This window comes from Dermacentor silvarum, chromosome 10 (assembly GCF_013339745.2).
Source record: "Dermacentor silvarum isolate Dsil-2018 chromosome 10, BIME_Dsil_1.4, whole genome shotgun sequence".
NCBI lineage: Eukaryota > Metazoa > Arthropoda > Arachnida > Ixodida > Ixodidae > Dermacentor > Dermacentor silvarum.
In genome coordinates, this window is record NC_051163.1 from 151,753,962 (window position 1) to 151,763,954 (window position 9,993).

At 52.5% G+C, this 9,993-nt stretch overlaps 1 protein-coding gene across 1 annotated transcript; it reads right to left on the minus strand.

Moving 5' to 3' along the window:
• Positions 1-65: 65 nt before the first annotated feature.
• Positions 66-7,570, minus strand: LOC119431923 (putative nuclease HARBI1). The gene is made up of 3 exons (XM_037699365.2): positions 7,109-7,570; positions 6,890-7,035; positions 66-558 (listed from the first exon to the last, which is right to left on the minus strand). Exons 1-3 carry the CDS (start codon positions 7,562-7,564, stop codon positions 66-68), a joined length of 1,095 nt encoding a protein of 364 aa, XP_037555293.2. The 5' UTR covers positions 7,565-7,570.
• Between the last annotated feature and the right edge of the window lie 2,423 nt (positions 7,571-9,993).

The window sequence follows — 9,993 nt, forward strand, 5'->3', positions numbered from 1 at the left end:
CCAATACGCCTTCACGTTGGTTCTTTCTCTTTATTAGGCATATGTGCTTGACACTGCAGGCAGGTTTACTGCTGCTGTCGGTGGTGCTGCCGACGCAGCCGCCTTCGCACCCTTCGCAGGTAGTGCTGGTGCTGCTGTCGTGTGGTTCCGAATAATCGAATTGCATTGTCACGGGCAGCACATCCTTTTAGGTACATTATGCGTGCTGCCCTCGCTCGGGGAACTACAAGTGGGAGGGAGCCACCGTTTGCATTGTCACTGCTGCTGTTGCTGCTGTCATCATCATCAACCTCATCAAACGCACTGTCACCTTCATCAAGACACAAATTGCGCAACACTGCACACGCTGCAACAATGTTGGCTGCGCGGTCTGGTTCATAGTGGAGGGCACGGTGCCTCTGAAGGCAGCGGAAGCGGCTCTTCAGAAGTCCAATGCAGCGTTCCACTACGGACCGCATGGAAGCGTGTGCAGTATTGTACCTGCCTTCTGCAGTGCGAGCGGGAGGATGGCCTGGGACCGGAGTCAGGAGCCATGGTTCCAGGGGGTAGCCGCTGTCACTTGCACGACCATAAAAATGGTATCAAATCAAATGCCCATTGTTGAGCTAGTGAAGCATGAGTCATGTTACATACATCTACTACACAAATGGATGGATGAATGGATGAATAACTTTATTAGAGTCCTTTAGGGCGCGTGCTAGCGCGCAGTGGGCCGCTCCCACGTCGGGACAGAAAGGCCGAGCCTCTCCGCCGCGTCGCGCGCCCGTTGGACAGCCCATAACTGTTCTTCGAGGTTGGGGCTGCGTAGAACCGCATCCCAACGTGATGAACTGTTGCTTTCATCGCCGCGTAACGCGGGACACCGCCAGAGCATGTGAGGTAAGCTCGCTAAGTCATTGCATAGTGCACATGTGTTTGTTGTCTGAATTTCGGGGTACATTTTGTGAAGAAGTAGGGGGTTTGGGTATGCCCCCGTCTGTAGAAGCCTTAGTGTTAAAGCCTGAGGTCTATTGAGTTTAGAATGCGGGAGGGGGTAGATCCTATGAGCCAAGTAAAAATGCTTAGTAGTTTCGTTGTACGAGAGAGGAGAGTCCCGATAGTCAGTACCCCCAGCGTCACGCTGCCCGGTGGTACTCGTAGCTACGCGGTTGATAATCCCTCGCGCAGCATTGTGTGCCGACTCATTGAGGTTGGGCGGGGCACCCTCGATCTGTCCCATGTGGGCTGGAAACCAGATCACTGTGTGTGGCTTGATCTGCTTGCTTCCTAGTATCCCTAGGGCCAGCTCGGATATGGTTCCTTTGGCAAATGCCCGGACGGCTGATCTCGAGTCACTGTAGATTGATGTCCTCTTGTCGTCCAATAAGGCCATCGCTATTGCAGCCTGCTCTGCGGTCTCAGAGGACGTCGTCCGAATCGAGATTGCGTTCGTTACTTTACTTTCATGGTCTACGCTAACCGCAGCGAAGGCCTGTCCGTCGGCGTAGCGAGCTGCGTCTACAAAACTGTTCTCCGAAGGCCATTCACGAGCCTTTTCCAGGAGGGCCTTCGCGCGTGCCCGACGTCTTCTCACGTTGTGTTCCGGATGGACGTTTCGTGGGATCGGGGCGACAATGATGAGGTCCCGCTGCTCTCGAGGGATGCTGCAGAACTTTGTTTTGACTACTGTGGGGGGAACGCCCAGCTCCAGCAGGATGTGTCTTCCAGCTTGTGTGGTAGATAGCCTGACGAACTGGGGCCTCTCCTGCGCTTCCGCCAATTCCTCGAGCGTGTTATGCATGCCGAGTTGAAGTAAGCTTTCCGTGTGTGTGCATATGGGGAGACCGAGGGCTCTCTTGATTGCCTTCCTGATTAATGCGTTCAGCTTATCCCGCTCCGATCTTTGCCAGTTGTGCATGGCCGCGACGTAAGTGAAATGACACATTACGAACGCATGCACCAATCTCACGAGGTTGTCTTCTCCGAGGCCTTGCTGCCGGTTGGCCACTCTTCTTATTAATCTGATGGCATTGTCCGTCTTCTTAGTGAGACGCAGCACTGTCTGGTTGTTAGAGGCACTCGACTCGACCATCATGCCGAGAATCCGGATGGCATCCACCCTCGGAATATAGCCTCCGTCATTTGTCCGTAGTTTGATGTCGCATTCGGCGAGTGGCTTCCATCCCTTTGGTTTGGGGCCTCTGCGCTTGGGTCGATATAGTAGCAGTTCCGACTTGTGAGGTGAGCACCGAAGGCCCGTGGACTCGAGGTATCTCTCGGTAGCATCAATCGCCTCTTGCAGGGCCGTCTCTACCTGTCCATAACTACCTCCCGTACACCAGATGGTAACGTCGTCTGCGTATATGGTATGACTGATACCGTCGATAGCAGAGAGTTTCCTGGATAGACCAATCATGGCGAGGTTAAAGAGGGTTGGGGATATGACTGCCCCTTGAGGCGTCCCCTTAGACTCCAGCTTGATCATGTCTGAAGTCAGGTCCCCGATCTGTAGGGTGGCTTCTCTGTCTGACAGAAAAGTTTTCGTGTACGAATGGAAGTGCTTCCCCAGGTTAAGGCTCGAGATTGTGTCTAAAACGAACGAGTGAAGAATGTTGTCAAAGGCCTTTTCCAGATCTAGACCTAGTATGGCTCTCGTGTCCCGCGTATTAGAGTCAATAATGTGATGCTTGATGAGCTTCATCGCGTCCTGCGTCGATAGTCTAGCCCTGAAGCCGATAATGTTGTATGGGTAAATGTCGTGCTCCTCCAGGTAGCGAGAAAGCCTGTTTAGGATGGCGTGTTGAGCAACCTTCCCCACGCACGATGTGAGCGAAATTGGGCGGAGGTTATCGAGGCTGGGCGGCTTGCCTGGCTTGAGGATGAATGGTGTTGGCCGATTTCCACATTTCCGGAACTATACCACTGCTCCATGCTTGGTTAATGATGTCCTTTAGGAATTCGATGGACTTATCGTCCAGGTTCCGTAGAGCTTTGTTCGTGATCTTGTCCGGACCCGGAGCCGATCTGCCGTTGAGGGCGTGGAGCGCCTGCCTGATCTCCTCAATCCCGAATTCTGCGTCAAGTTCAGGGTTCCCGGAGCCGTCGTAGTCAGGTGAAGGTGGTGTAGGGCCCGATGCGACAGACAGGTATTTCTTCACGAGTCTGGATAAAATTTCCTCGCTCGAATATTCTCGCTTGGCTGCGTGTAGGGTGCGGGCCAGTGTGTTGTGTTGGTTGGTTTTAGTGTTCGTCTCGTCGAGGAGATGATTTAGGAGGTTCCAGGTTCCCCCGTTACGCATCTGCCCGTCGATCGAGTTGCACACCTCATCCCATTGCTGTTTAGAGAGGGCTCTGCAGTGTTCCTCTATAGTTCTGTTGATTTCTGCGATCTTTTTTCTGAGCCTGCGGTTGAGCCTTTGTCCCTTCCACCTGGCGAGGAGGGACTGCTTGGCCTCCAACAAGTGAGCCAGACGACTGTCCATCTTTTCCACCGAAGGTCGGTACAAACCTCTTTTGTGGTAGCTTTGAAGTCGTCTCTAACCTGTGCCACCCATTGTTCGAGGCTAGGCTTGTCCTCACTCTGCGTTCGCTCTTCCCTAATCTTGCGAAACTTGTCCCAGTCTGTGTACTGGAACATGCGCTGTCTCTTCTGCTCGACCTGGAGGTGTGTGGCCAAGATATAATGGTCGCTACCAAAGTCTACCCCGAGGTTCGTCCACTTACCCGCTGCGATGCTCCTGAAAATGGTGAGATCCGGTGTCGTGTCACGGCTCGACGATGTCCCGCATCTGGTGGGGAATGCCGGGTCCGTGACTAGCATCAAGTTTAGGTTTAGAGCCTCACGCCCGAGGTCCTCGCCCTTGTTAGTGTTGTATGGGTAGCCCCAGGTGTGGTAGGGGGCGTTGAAGTCACCAGCTACGATCAAAGGGGAGTCTCGCGCTCGTTGCGTGGCCTTGGTGATTAGGGCTTTGAAGCGTTGTCTTGGGTTTTTGGGACTACTGTATACATTTAGGATGAATATACTTACGCGGTTCGCTGGGCTGGGGATGATTTCTATCATTATATATTCCACTTTACTTGCGGTCATCCTAAGGTCGTGAGTGATGTGGGTCAGCTTGTTGCTAATCAGTACAGCGATCCCCCGTCCGTCTTCGTGCTTCGCTACGGGCCTGTAGCCGGACAGCGTGACGTTAGATGTGAGTGTTGTATAAGGATGACATGTGGCTTCTCTGTGTGTGATCGAATATATTGCTGCAGGGGAGCCCTCTTGGGAAGGAAACCCCTGCAATTCAATTGCCACATCCTGAATGAGCTAGTTTGAGTGGCCATCGTATTGCTGTGGAGCTGCTGTGCTAGCCTTCGGAGGCCCGATTGCCAGCGTGCTGTTACTAGTCGATGCTGTTGTTGGGGGCGTAGGAGCTTTAGGTACCAGCACAGGTGCTACCACGTTTTGCAAGAAGGGTTCAATTTTGCTGATGCGCTGATTAGTGCGCTCCTCCATGGAAGCCATGTTGCTTTGGAAGAGCGAGAACTTCTCATTTATCTCTTTAATGCTGTCACTGAGAGCGGAGAGCATCTCGCGAATCTCAGATTTGGCCCTACCTGATGCCCTTTCTGGCTCATTAGTGATTGCCCTCTTTTTATCTGGCCTCTCCGTATCGCTTGTCTCAACCATGGGGACTTCCATTGGCTGGGGAGCGGCCGGTTGATTATCCGTATCGTTCTTCTCAGCCATGGCGACTTCCATTGACTGGGGAGTGGCAGGTTGCTTGTCTGCCATGGCCGGTTTCCTATTACTGCCCCTCTTAATCTCGGCAATTTCTGTCATGAGTCGAGCTATTGTGTTCATCATCTCGTTTTCGCGCTCAAGTTGTGCTAGTCTGTTGTTACCTCTATCATGCTCTGGCGGTGAGCCCCGCGTTACTTTTTCCGGCGTTCTTCGAACTCGGTCGGCCCAGGTCGGGAGGTACTCGGGTTGGCGATCCCTGGAGCAGGACCTCGAGCACGACTTGAACCGGACTTGACTGCCTCGGCGCTGGGATCCGGAGCGACCCCTGGAGCGGGATCTGGTCCTGGTTCTGGAACAAGAGCGCCCTCTCGATCGAGAGCGTCTCCGGGAGCTCCCTCTGGAGCGAGAACGTCCCCTGGATCGGGAGCGTTCCCTATGCTCGTGCAGTGGAGCTTGCTGCAACTTATTTTTAATCTCGCTGCTCTGTGGTGGTGGCGAAGCCCCATTTCTCGAAGCTTCCACAGTCGCTCTCTTCCATCGTCTCCTTCTGACGACGTACGGGATCTGGAATCTCTCCTTGCATGTTTTGTCCGCCGTAGGGTGTGGGCCCCTGCACAACCCACACTTTGGCGTGCTCTGGTGTTGATCGTCCGGGTGTACTGCCCCACATCCCCTGCAGGTGGTCTCTTCAGGAGTCGGGCAAACGTCGGCACGATGGCCGAGCTTGCCGCACGCGTAGCAGATATCGACTTGTTTGCAAAAGAGAAAGCACTTCACAAGGACTGGGCCATAGCGTACAAAGTTCGGAACCTTGAGTCCGTCGAAAGCTATGATGATTGTGCCTGTGTTCTTAATTCTCTTGACCGCCAAGGCCAGCGGGTTTCTCTCGTTGACGATGTTGCGTTCGAGGTCCGATTGACTGTCGATGTGTCTGATTATTCCTTTACACGTTGTGTGGGGAGCGGCCTCGTATGCACTGACTTCAAACATTCTTCCAGCCGCATGAAGTGTCCTGATTCTCGTGTATTTTGAAGCGTTGTCTCGGTTGGGCGTGCTGGCCACCATAATGTTTTGTTGTATGTTAGGACAAATTATGTCCGAGCTTATCTGCGTCGGGGTAAGACCCGCCGCTTCCACGATCGCCTTACCGATCATGGTCAGTCCTGTCTTGGCAATATTCAGCCCTCCGCGGGGTCGTATGATAATTTTGGCATGTTCCTTGGGCATGAGAGGCATCCACGACGCCCTGATGATCTTGCTCTTGAGTTTATTTCCATTGTCCTGTGTTCTAAATAAGGCGCCGGCGTTAGGCCTATTCTCCCATATGCCGCAGCCAGGGCGGTTGGCCGAGTCCACCTTGGCAGACATACGCTTGGAAACTGCCGACTGCCATCCAAATTCTGGCGAAAATTTTTCAGGAGGAAGGTCCTCCCCTTCAACCGTCATCTGCATAGTCACTGACATCTCGGAATCGTTGCTCTAGCAACACTTGGTGGCGCCGATCGGCGCTACGCCGGGCTAGGCTTGTCGTTAGGGCCAGCAAGGCGGCAGCGTAGTCCGAGCACAAACACGTTCATAAAATGGAAAAGAGACCACCCACCGGAGAAAGTCCGATATCGATGTGATCCTCTTCCGCTTAGACGTGCGTTGGCACCAACATTTTGGAGATTAGAAGCGATAATCTTGCCGAAATCATTCAAGAGTGCAGGAGCCGAGATGGAACCCTGGCGCTTGCGTTCTTCTTCTTCCTCCGTGTTACTACACAGAGGCTGTAATAAAATAATGTACAGGCTGAGCACTTCATGCTGCTGTGATCAGCACAGATAACAATAGCTCGTGGTAAATAGTACACTTCATATTATTAGCATCCAGCAAGGTGGCCGTTTGGCCGAGTTGTGGTCTGTATTCTCGAATTAATGTCAGTGTAAAAAATAATGGGGCAAGACAAACGTTCTTTGTTTCCTAATGTACACACCTCATTTACATTAGCTTGCAATACAGCAGTTAAATGTCATTTTGCTGCAAGCAGATACTCATTAAAAAATTTACCAGCCCGCCTATGTAACCTATACTTAACACGCTACTACAATATAAACGGTTAGGGCTTCAAACATATACTCTTACGGCGGAAGTATACTTTATTGTGTGCTGCTAGGCCACTGTATGAATTTTTCCCTCTGCTCACCGATGAGGTGCTCGCCGGCCTTGGCAATGTGTCCCTCCGGGAAACGACGACGCAACCACGTCGTTCGCCAGACGTGTGCGTCGTGATCCGACCCCGGCCGCAGAGCGTCGACGGCCAGAATCCGCATGCCTGCGTCGCAAATCTGACGAAAGAGTGCACAGCATCAGCCACGCGTTGCTATGAAAGGAAAATTAGACAAACATGACGATACATACGAACATGCTGTTAAGGGCATAGAAGCCTTTGCGGCACATGTATGCCGCCTTGTTGTCGCCCTCCGGTGCGATGATGGCAATAAGGCTGCCGTCCACGCAGCCGATGACGCCGGGATTGCCGCCGCGTCGAAGGAACCCTTCTTTCACGGCCGCCTTTTCCTCCGACGTCCTCGGGTAGTGGACCCACGTTTTTCGGGTCCCGGCGTGGACGATTGCCTCCGCCACGCGTCGCACGCACTTGCTGACCGCAGGCTGCGTCACGGCAATCGTCTCCTCGCTCCCAACGGACTCCTGAAGGCTGCCCGTCGCGAAGAAACGCAACGCGTACAACACTTGTCGCTCCACCGACAGCGCTGTTGATCGTACGCCTCCGAGCTCCTCCGCCACTTCGTCGCACAGCCACCGCACAGTTTCCTTCCTCAGACGAAAGTGCTGCCGAAATACGTTGTCTGGCATGTCAAACGCGTCCTCGGCCTCCCTCCTTCCGCGGCTCCGCCCGAGCTGACAAGCCGCCGCCGCCAGCACCAGCAAGAACGCCGCCATTTTTGATTCCAAACGGAACGGGTTACTCGCCGGTGATCCGCGGTGTTTCCTGTTTTGATCGGCATAATTTAGCATAAGTAGTGCGTAAACGTCACTATGACGTGTCAATTTTTGCGGTTTCGTGACGTCGCTTGACGCACCGGCGAGGTGGGCGCGGCCTCGGAAATATGAGCCAATCAGCGAGCGGCGATCGTGGATTTGGAATCAAAACAGTTTGTAATCATTTTAAGTTATAGCGCCCCATGGCTGCTTCGCATACTACTCGGTTCCCTTACGGGAAGATGGTGTAATTTTTTTGCAATTTCCGGTAACAACGGTGGATTTGAACATCACTGACATCACCGAGAGCGTTCACCGACGCGGACAGATCACTTCACAACACGAACACAGTCGCATAACGTCGCCGGTACAAAGATATGACGATAATTACCGCCGAAAGCAATCGCCTCCTACGCCGGCATACGCCATGTTCTCGCTCCTTCCCGGTCTGGTCGGCGCAGCCTTTCCTCCTCCTCCGCCATCAAAGCAACGCGGAGGCGTCGACTTGTTTCTCTTCGTTCTCTCCTTTCGCCTTTCGCTTTACTTTCTCCCTCAAAGTATTACCCTCACTGCTCCTTACAGCTTTTGCTTTCTAACGCTCTCTCAACGCTTCGGCACACTATTTGCTCGCCAAATTTGGAAGGCTGCATATAAGCGTTGCGTCCGCTCGCGGCCGCATATGGCGGGCCTAGCCTGCCGCTGCAGCTATTGTCATGCATAATATTGCTTGAAAGCTCGTTTATATGCAGTACTTTACGCTGGAACGAAAATATACCGCATATGTTCCGGAGGTTATACGGTACGAGTGTAGTGTCTCCGTACTATGAAAGAAGCAATACACTTGGCTCAATATAGGATAATATGCATCAATGATTCTCATTAAGGCGGAACTGTCAGTATAGCAGAAGGCATGCACTGGCTTATCCAGAGGGAGCCGTGCCACCCCCCCCCCCCCCCCACCGCCCAATTTCGAATTGTTTTATGAGCAGAGATCCGGTTTCTGCATCTTAAGAGACACAATGCAAAGAAGATTCATGCCGAGCTCGTTACAGTATGGAGTGACTGACACTGCATACTGCCCGGCTCAATATCAATCTCTTCGGAATTTTGTCCCTTCAATTGCAGAAATCCTGGATCACTTCCCCTTCTTCAATCAATTTTCTCAATGGGCACTGCGGTTTTTGGTTTGCTGTGCATTGCAGTACTAAATTGGACATAATGTTTTCATTTTGTTAACACTAGAAAGACGTGCAATCATGTCGACGCCTTATGTGTACACTTGTTTCAAATTTATGGTACCGATAATACCAAGTTTCTGAACCCTCCCCCTTGTATATACTCTGAAAAGGCACATTCTACATTTAATTTCTTTACAAGTAATACCGAAATTTGCTCCCAGTCCCGGTGGCGTATTTCCATTTGCTAGTAGATACAGCGTTCGACCGCTGGCGCCACGCTGCGCCGCTCGCGCGTACCATGTTTCTAGCCGCCGCCGTTGGAACGGAGAAGGCGTTGACGGAGAAAACGCTGGGCTGGTGGTGACTAGCCTGCTGTTGGGATCGGTGGTATTATAAACGCCTCACTGTTTTGATGATCCAAATATAATCTCACTATCAGGGAGAGAGCAGTCTACCTGACTGGAGCCGTATTTTTTTATTTGGGGTGTTGCTACGCTGCGCTCCGCAACACACCGCCGCTTCGCGTTGGCGCCCGGCACCACGGCTGCCGCCGTGGCACCGAGGTTCAACCGACCGCGCTGGCAAACAGAGAGGAAAAAAAAGGAAAAGCGTGAACTTAAGAAAAAAATTCCAGCCACGGCGGGATTCGAACCCGTGTGCGCATGACCCCGAAGCGAGCGCCGTAACCACAAAGCCGTACGGCCACGCTTCCAACGGTTGAATTTATGCGAACCATATGCTTGCGTTCGAGCGCCCTCGGCGACAGAAACCACCTAGAAACGCGGTACGCGCGAGCGGCGCAGCGTGGCGCAAGCGGTCGAACGCTGTATCTACTAGCAAATGGAGTGTTGCGTCCCGGTGCCGTTGCAAGGTGTCTTAGCTGAGTGATTAAAGTCATCATGTGTGCTACTGAAGGAACTGTGCCCCAACTGATCAATGGAGGAAATGCTTGCAGATGCATCAGCAATTTTTTTTTCCTTTGCTCCCTGGAATACGTTCTCAAAGAATCAGTGGATTGGATCATGGTGACGCTAGCCGATGAATGGCCAAAGAATTCACCGTCTCCAGGTTCATTTCCATTCTGAAAGGAGATGTCAGTATTAAAATGCACGGTGATGTTAAACC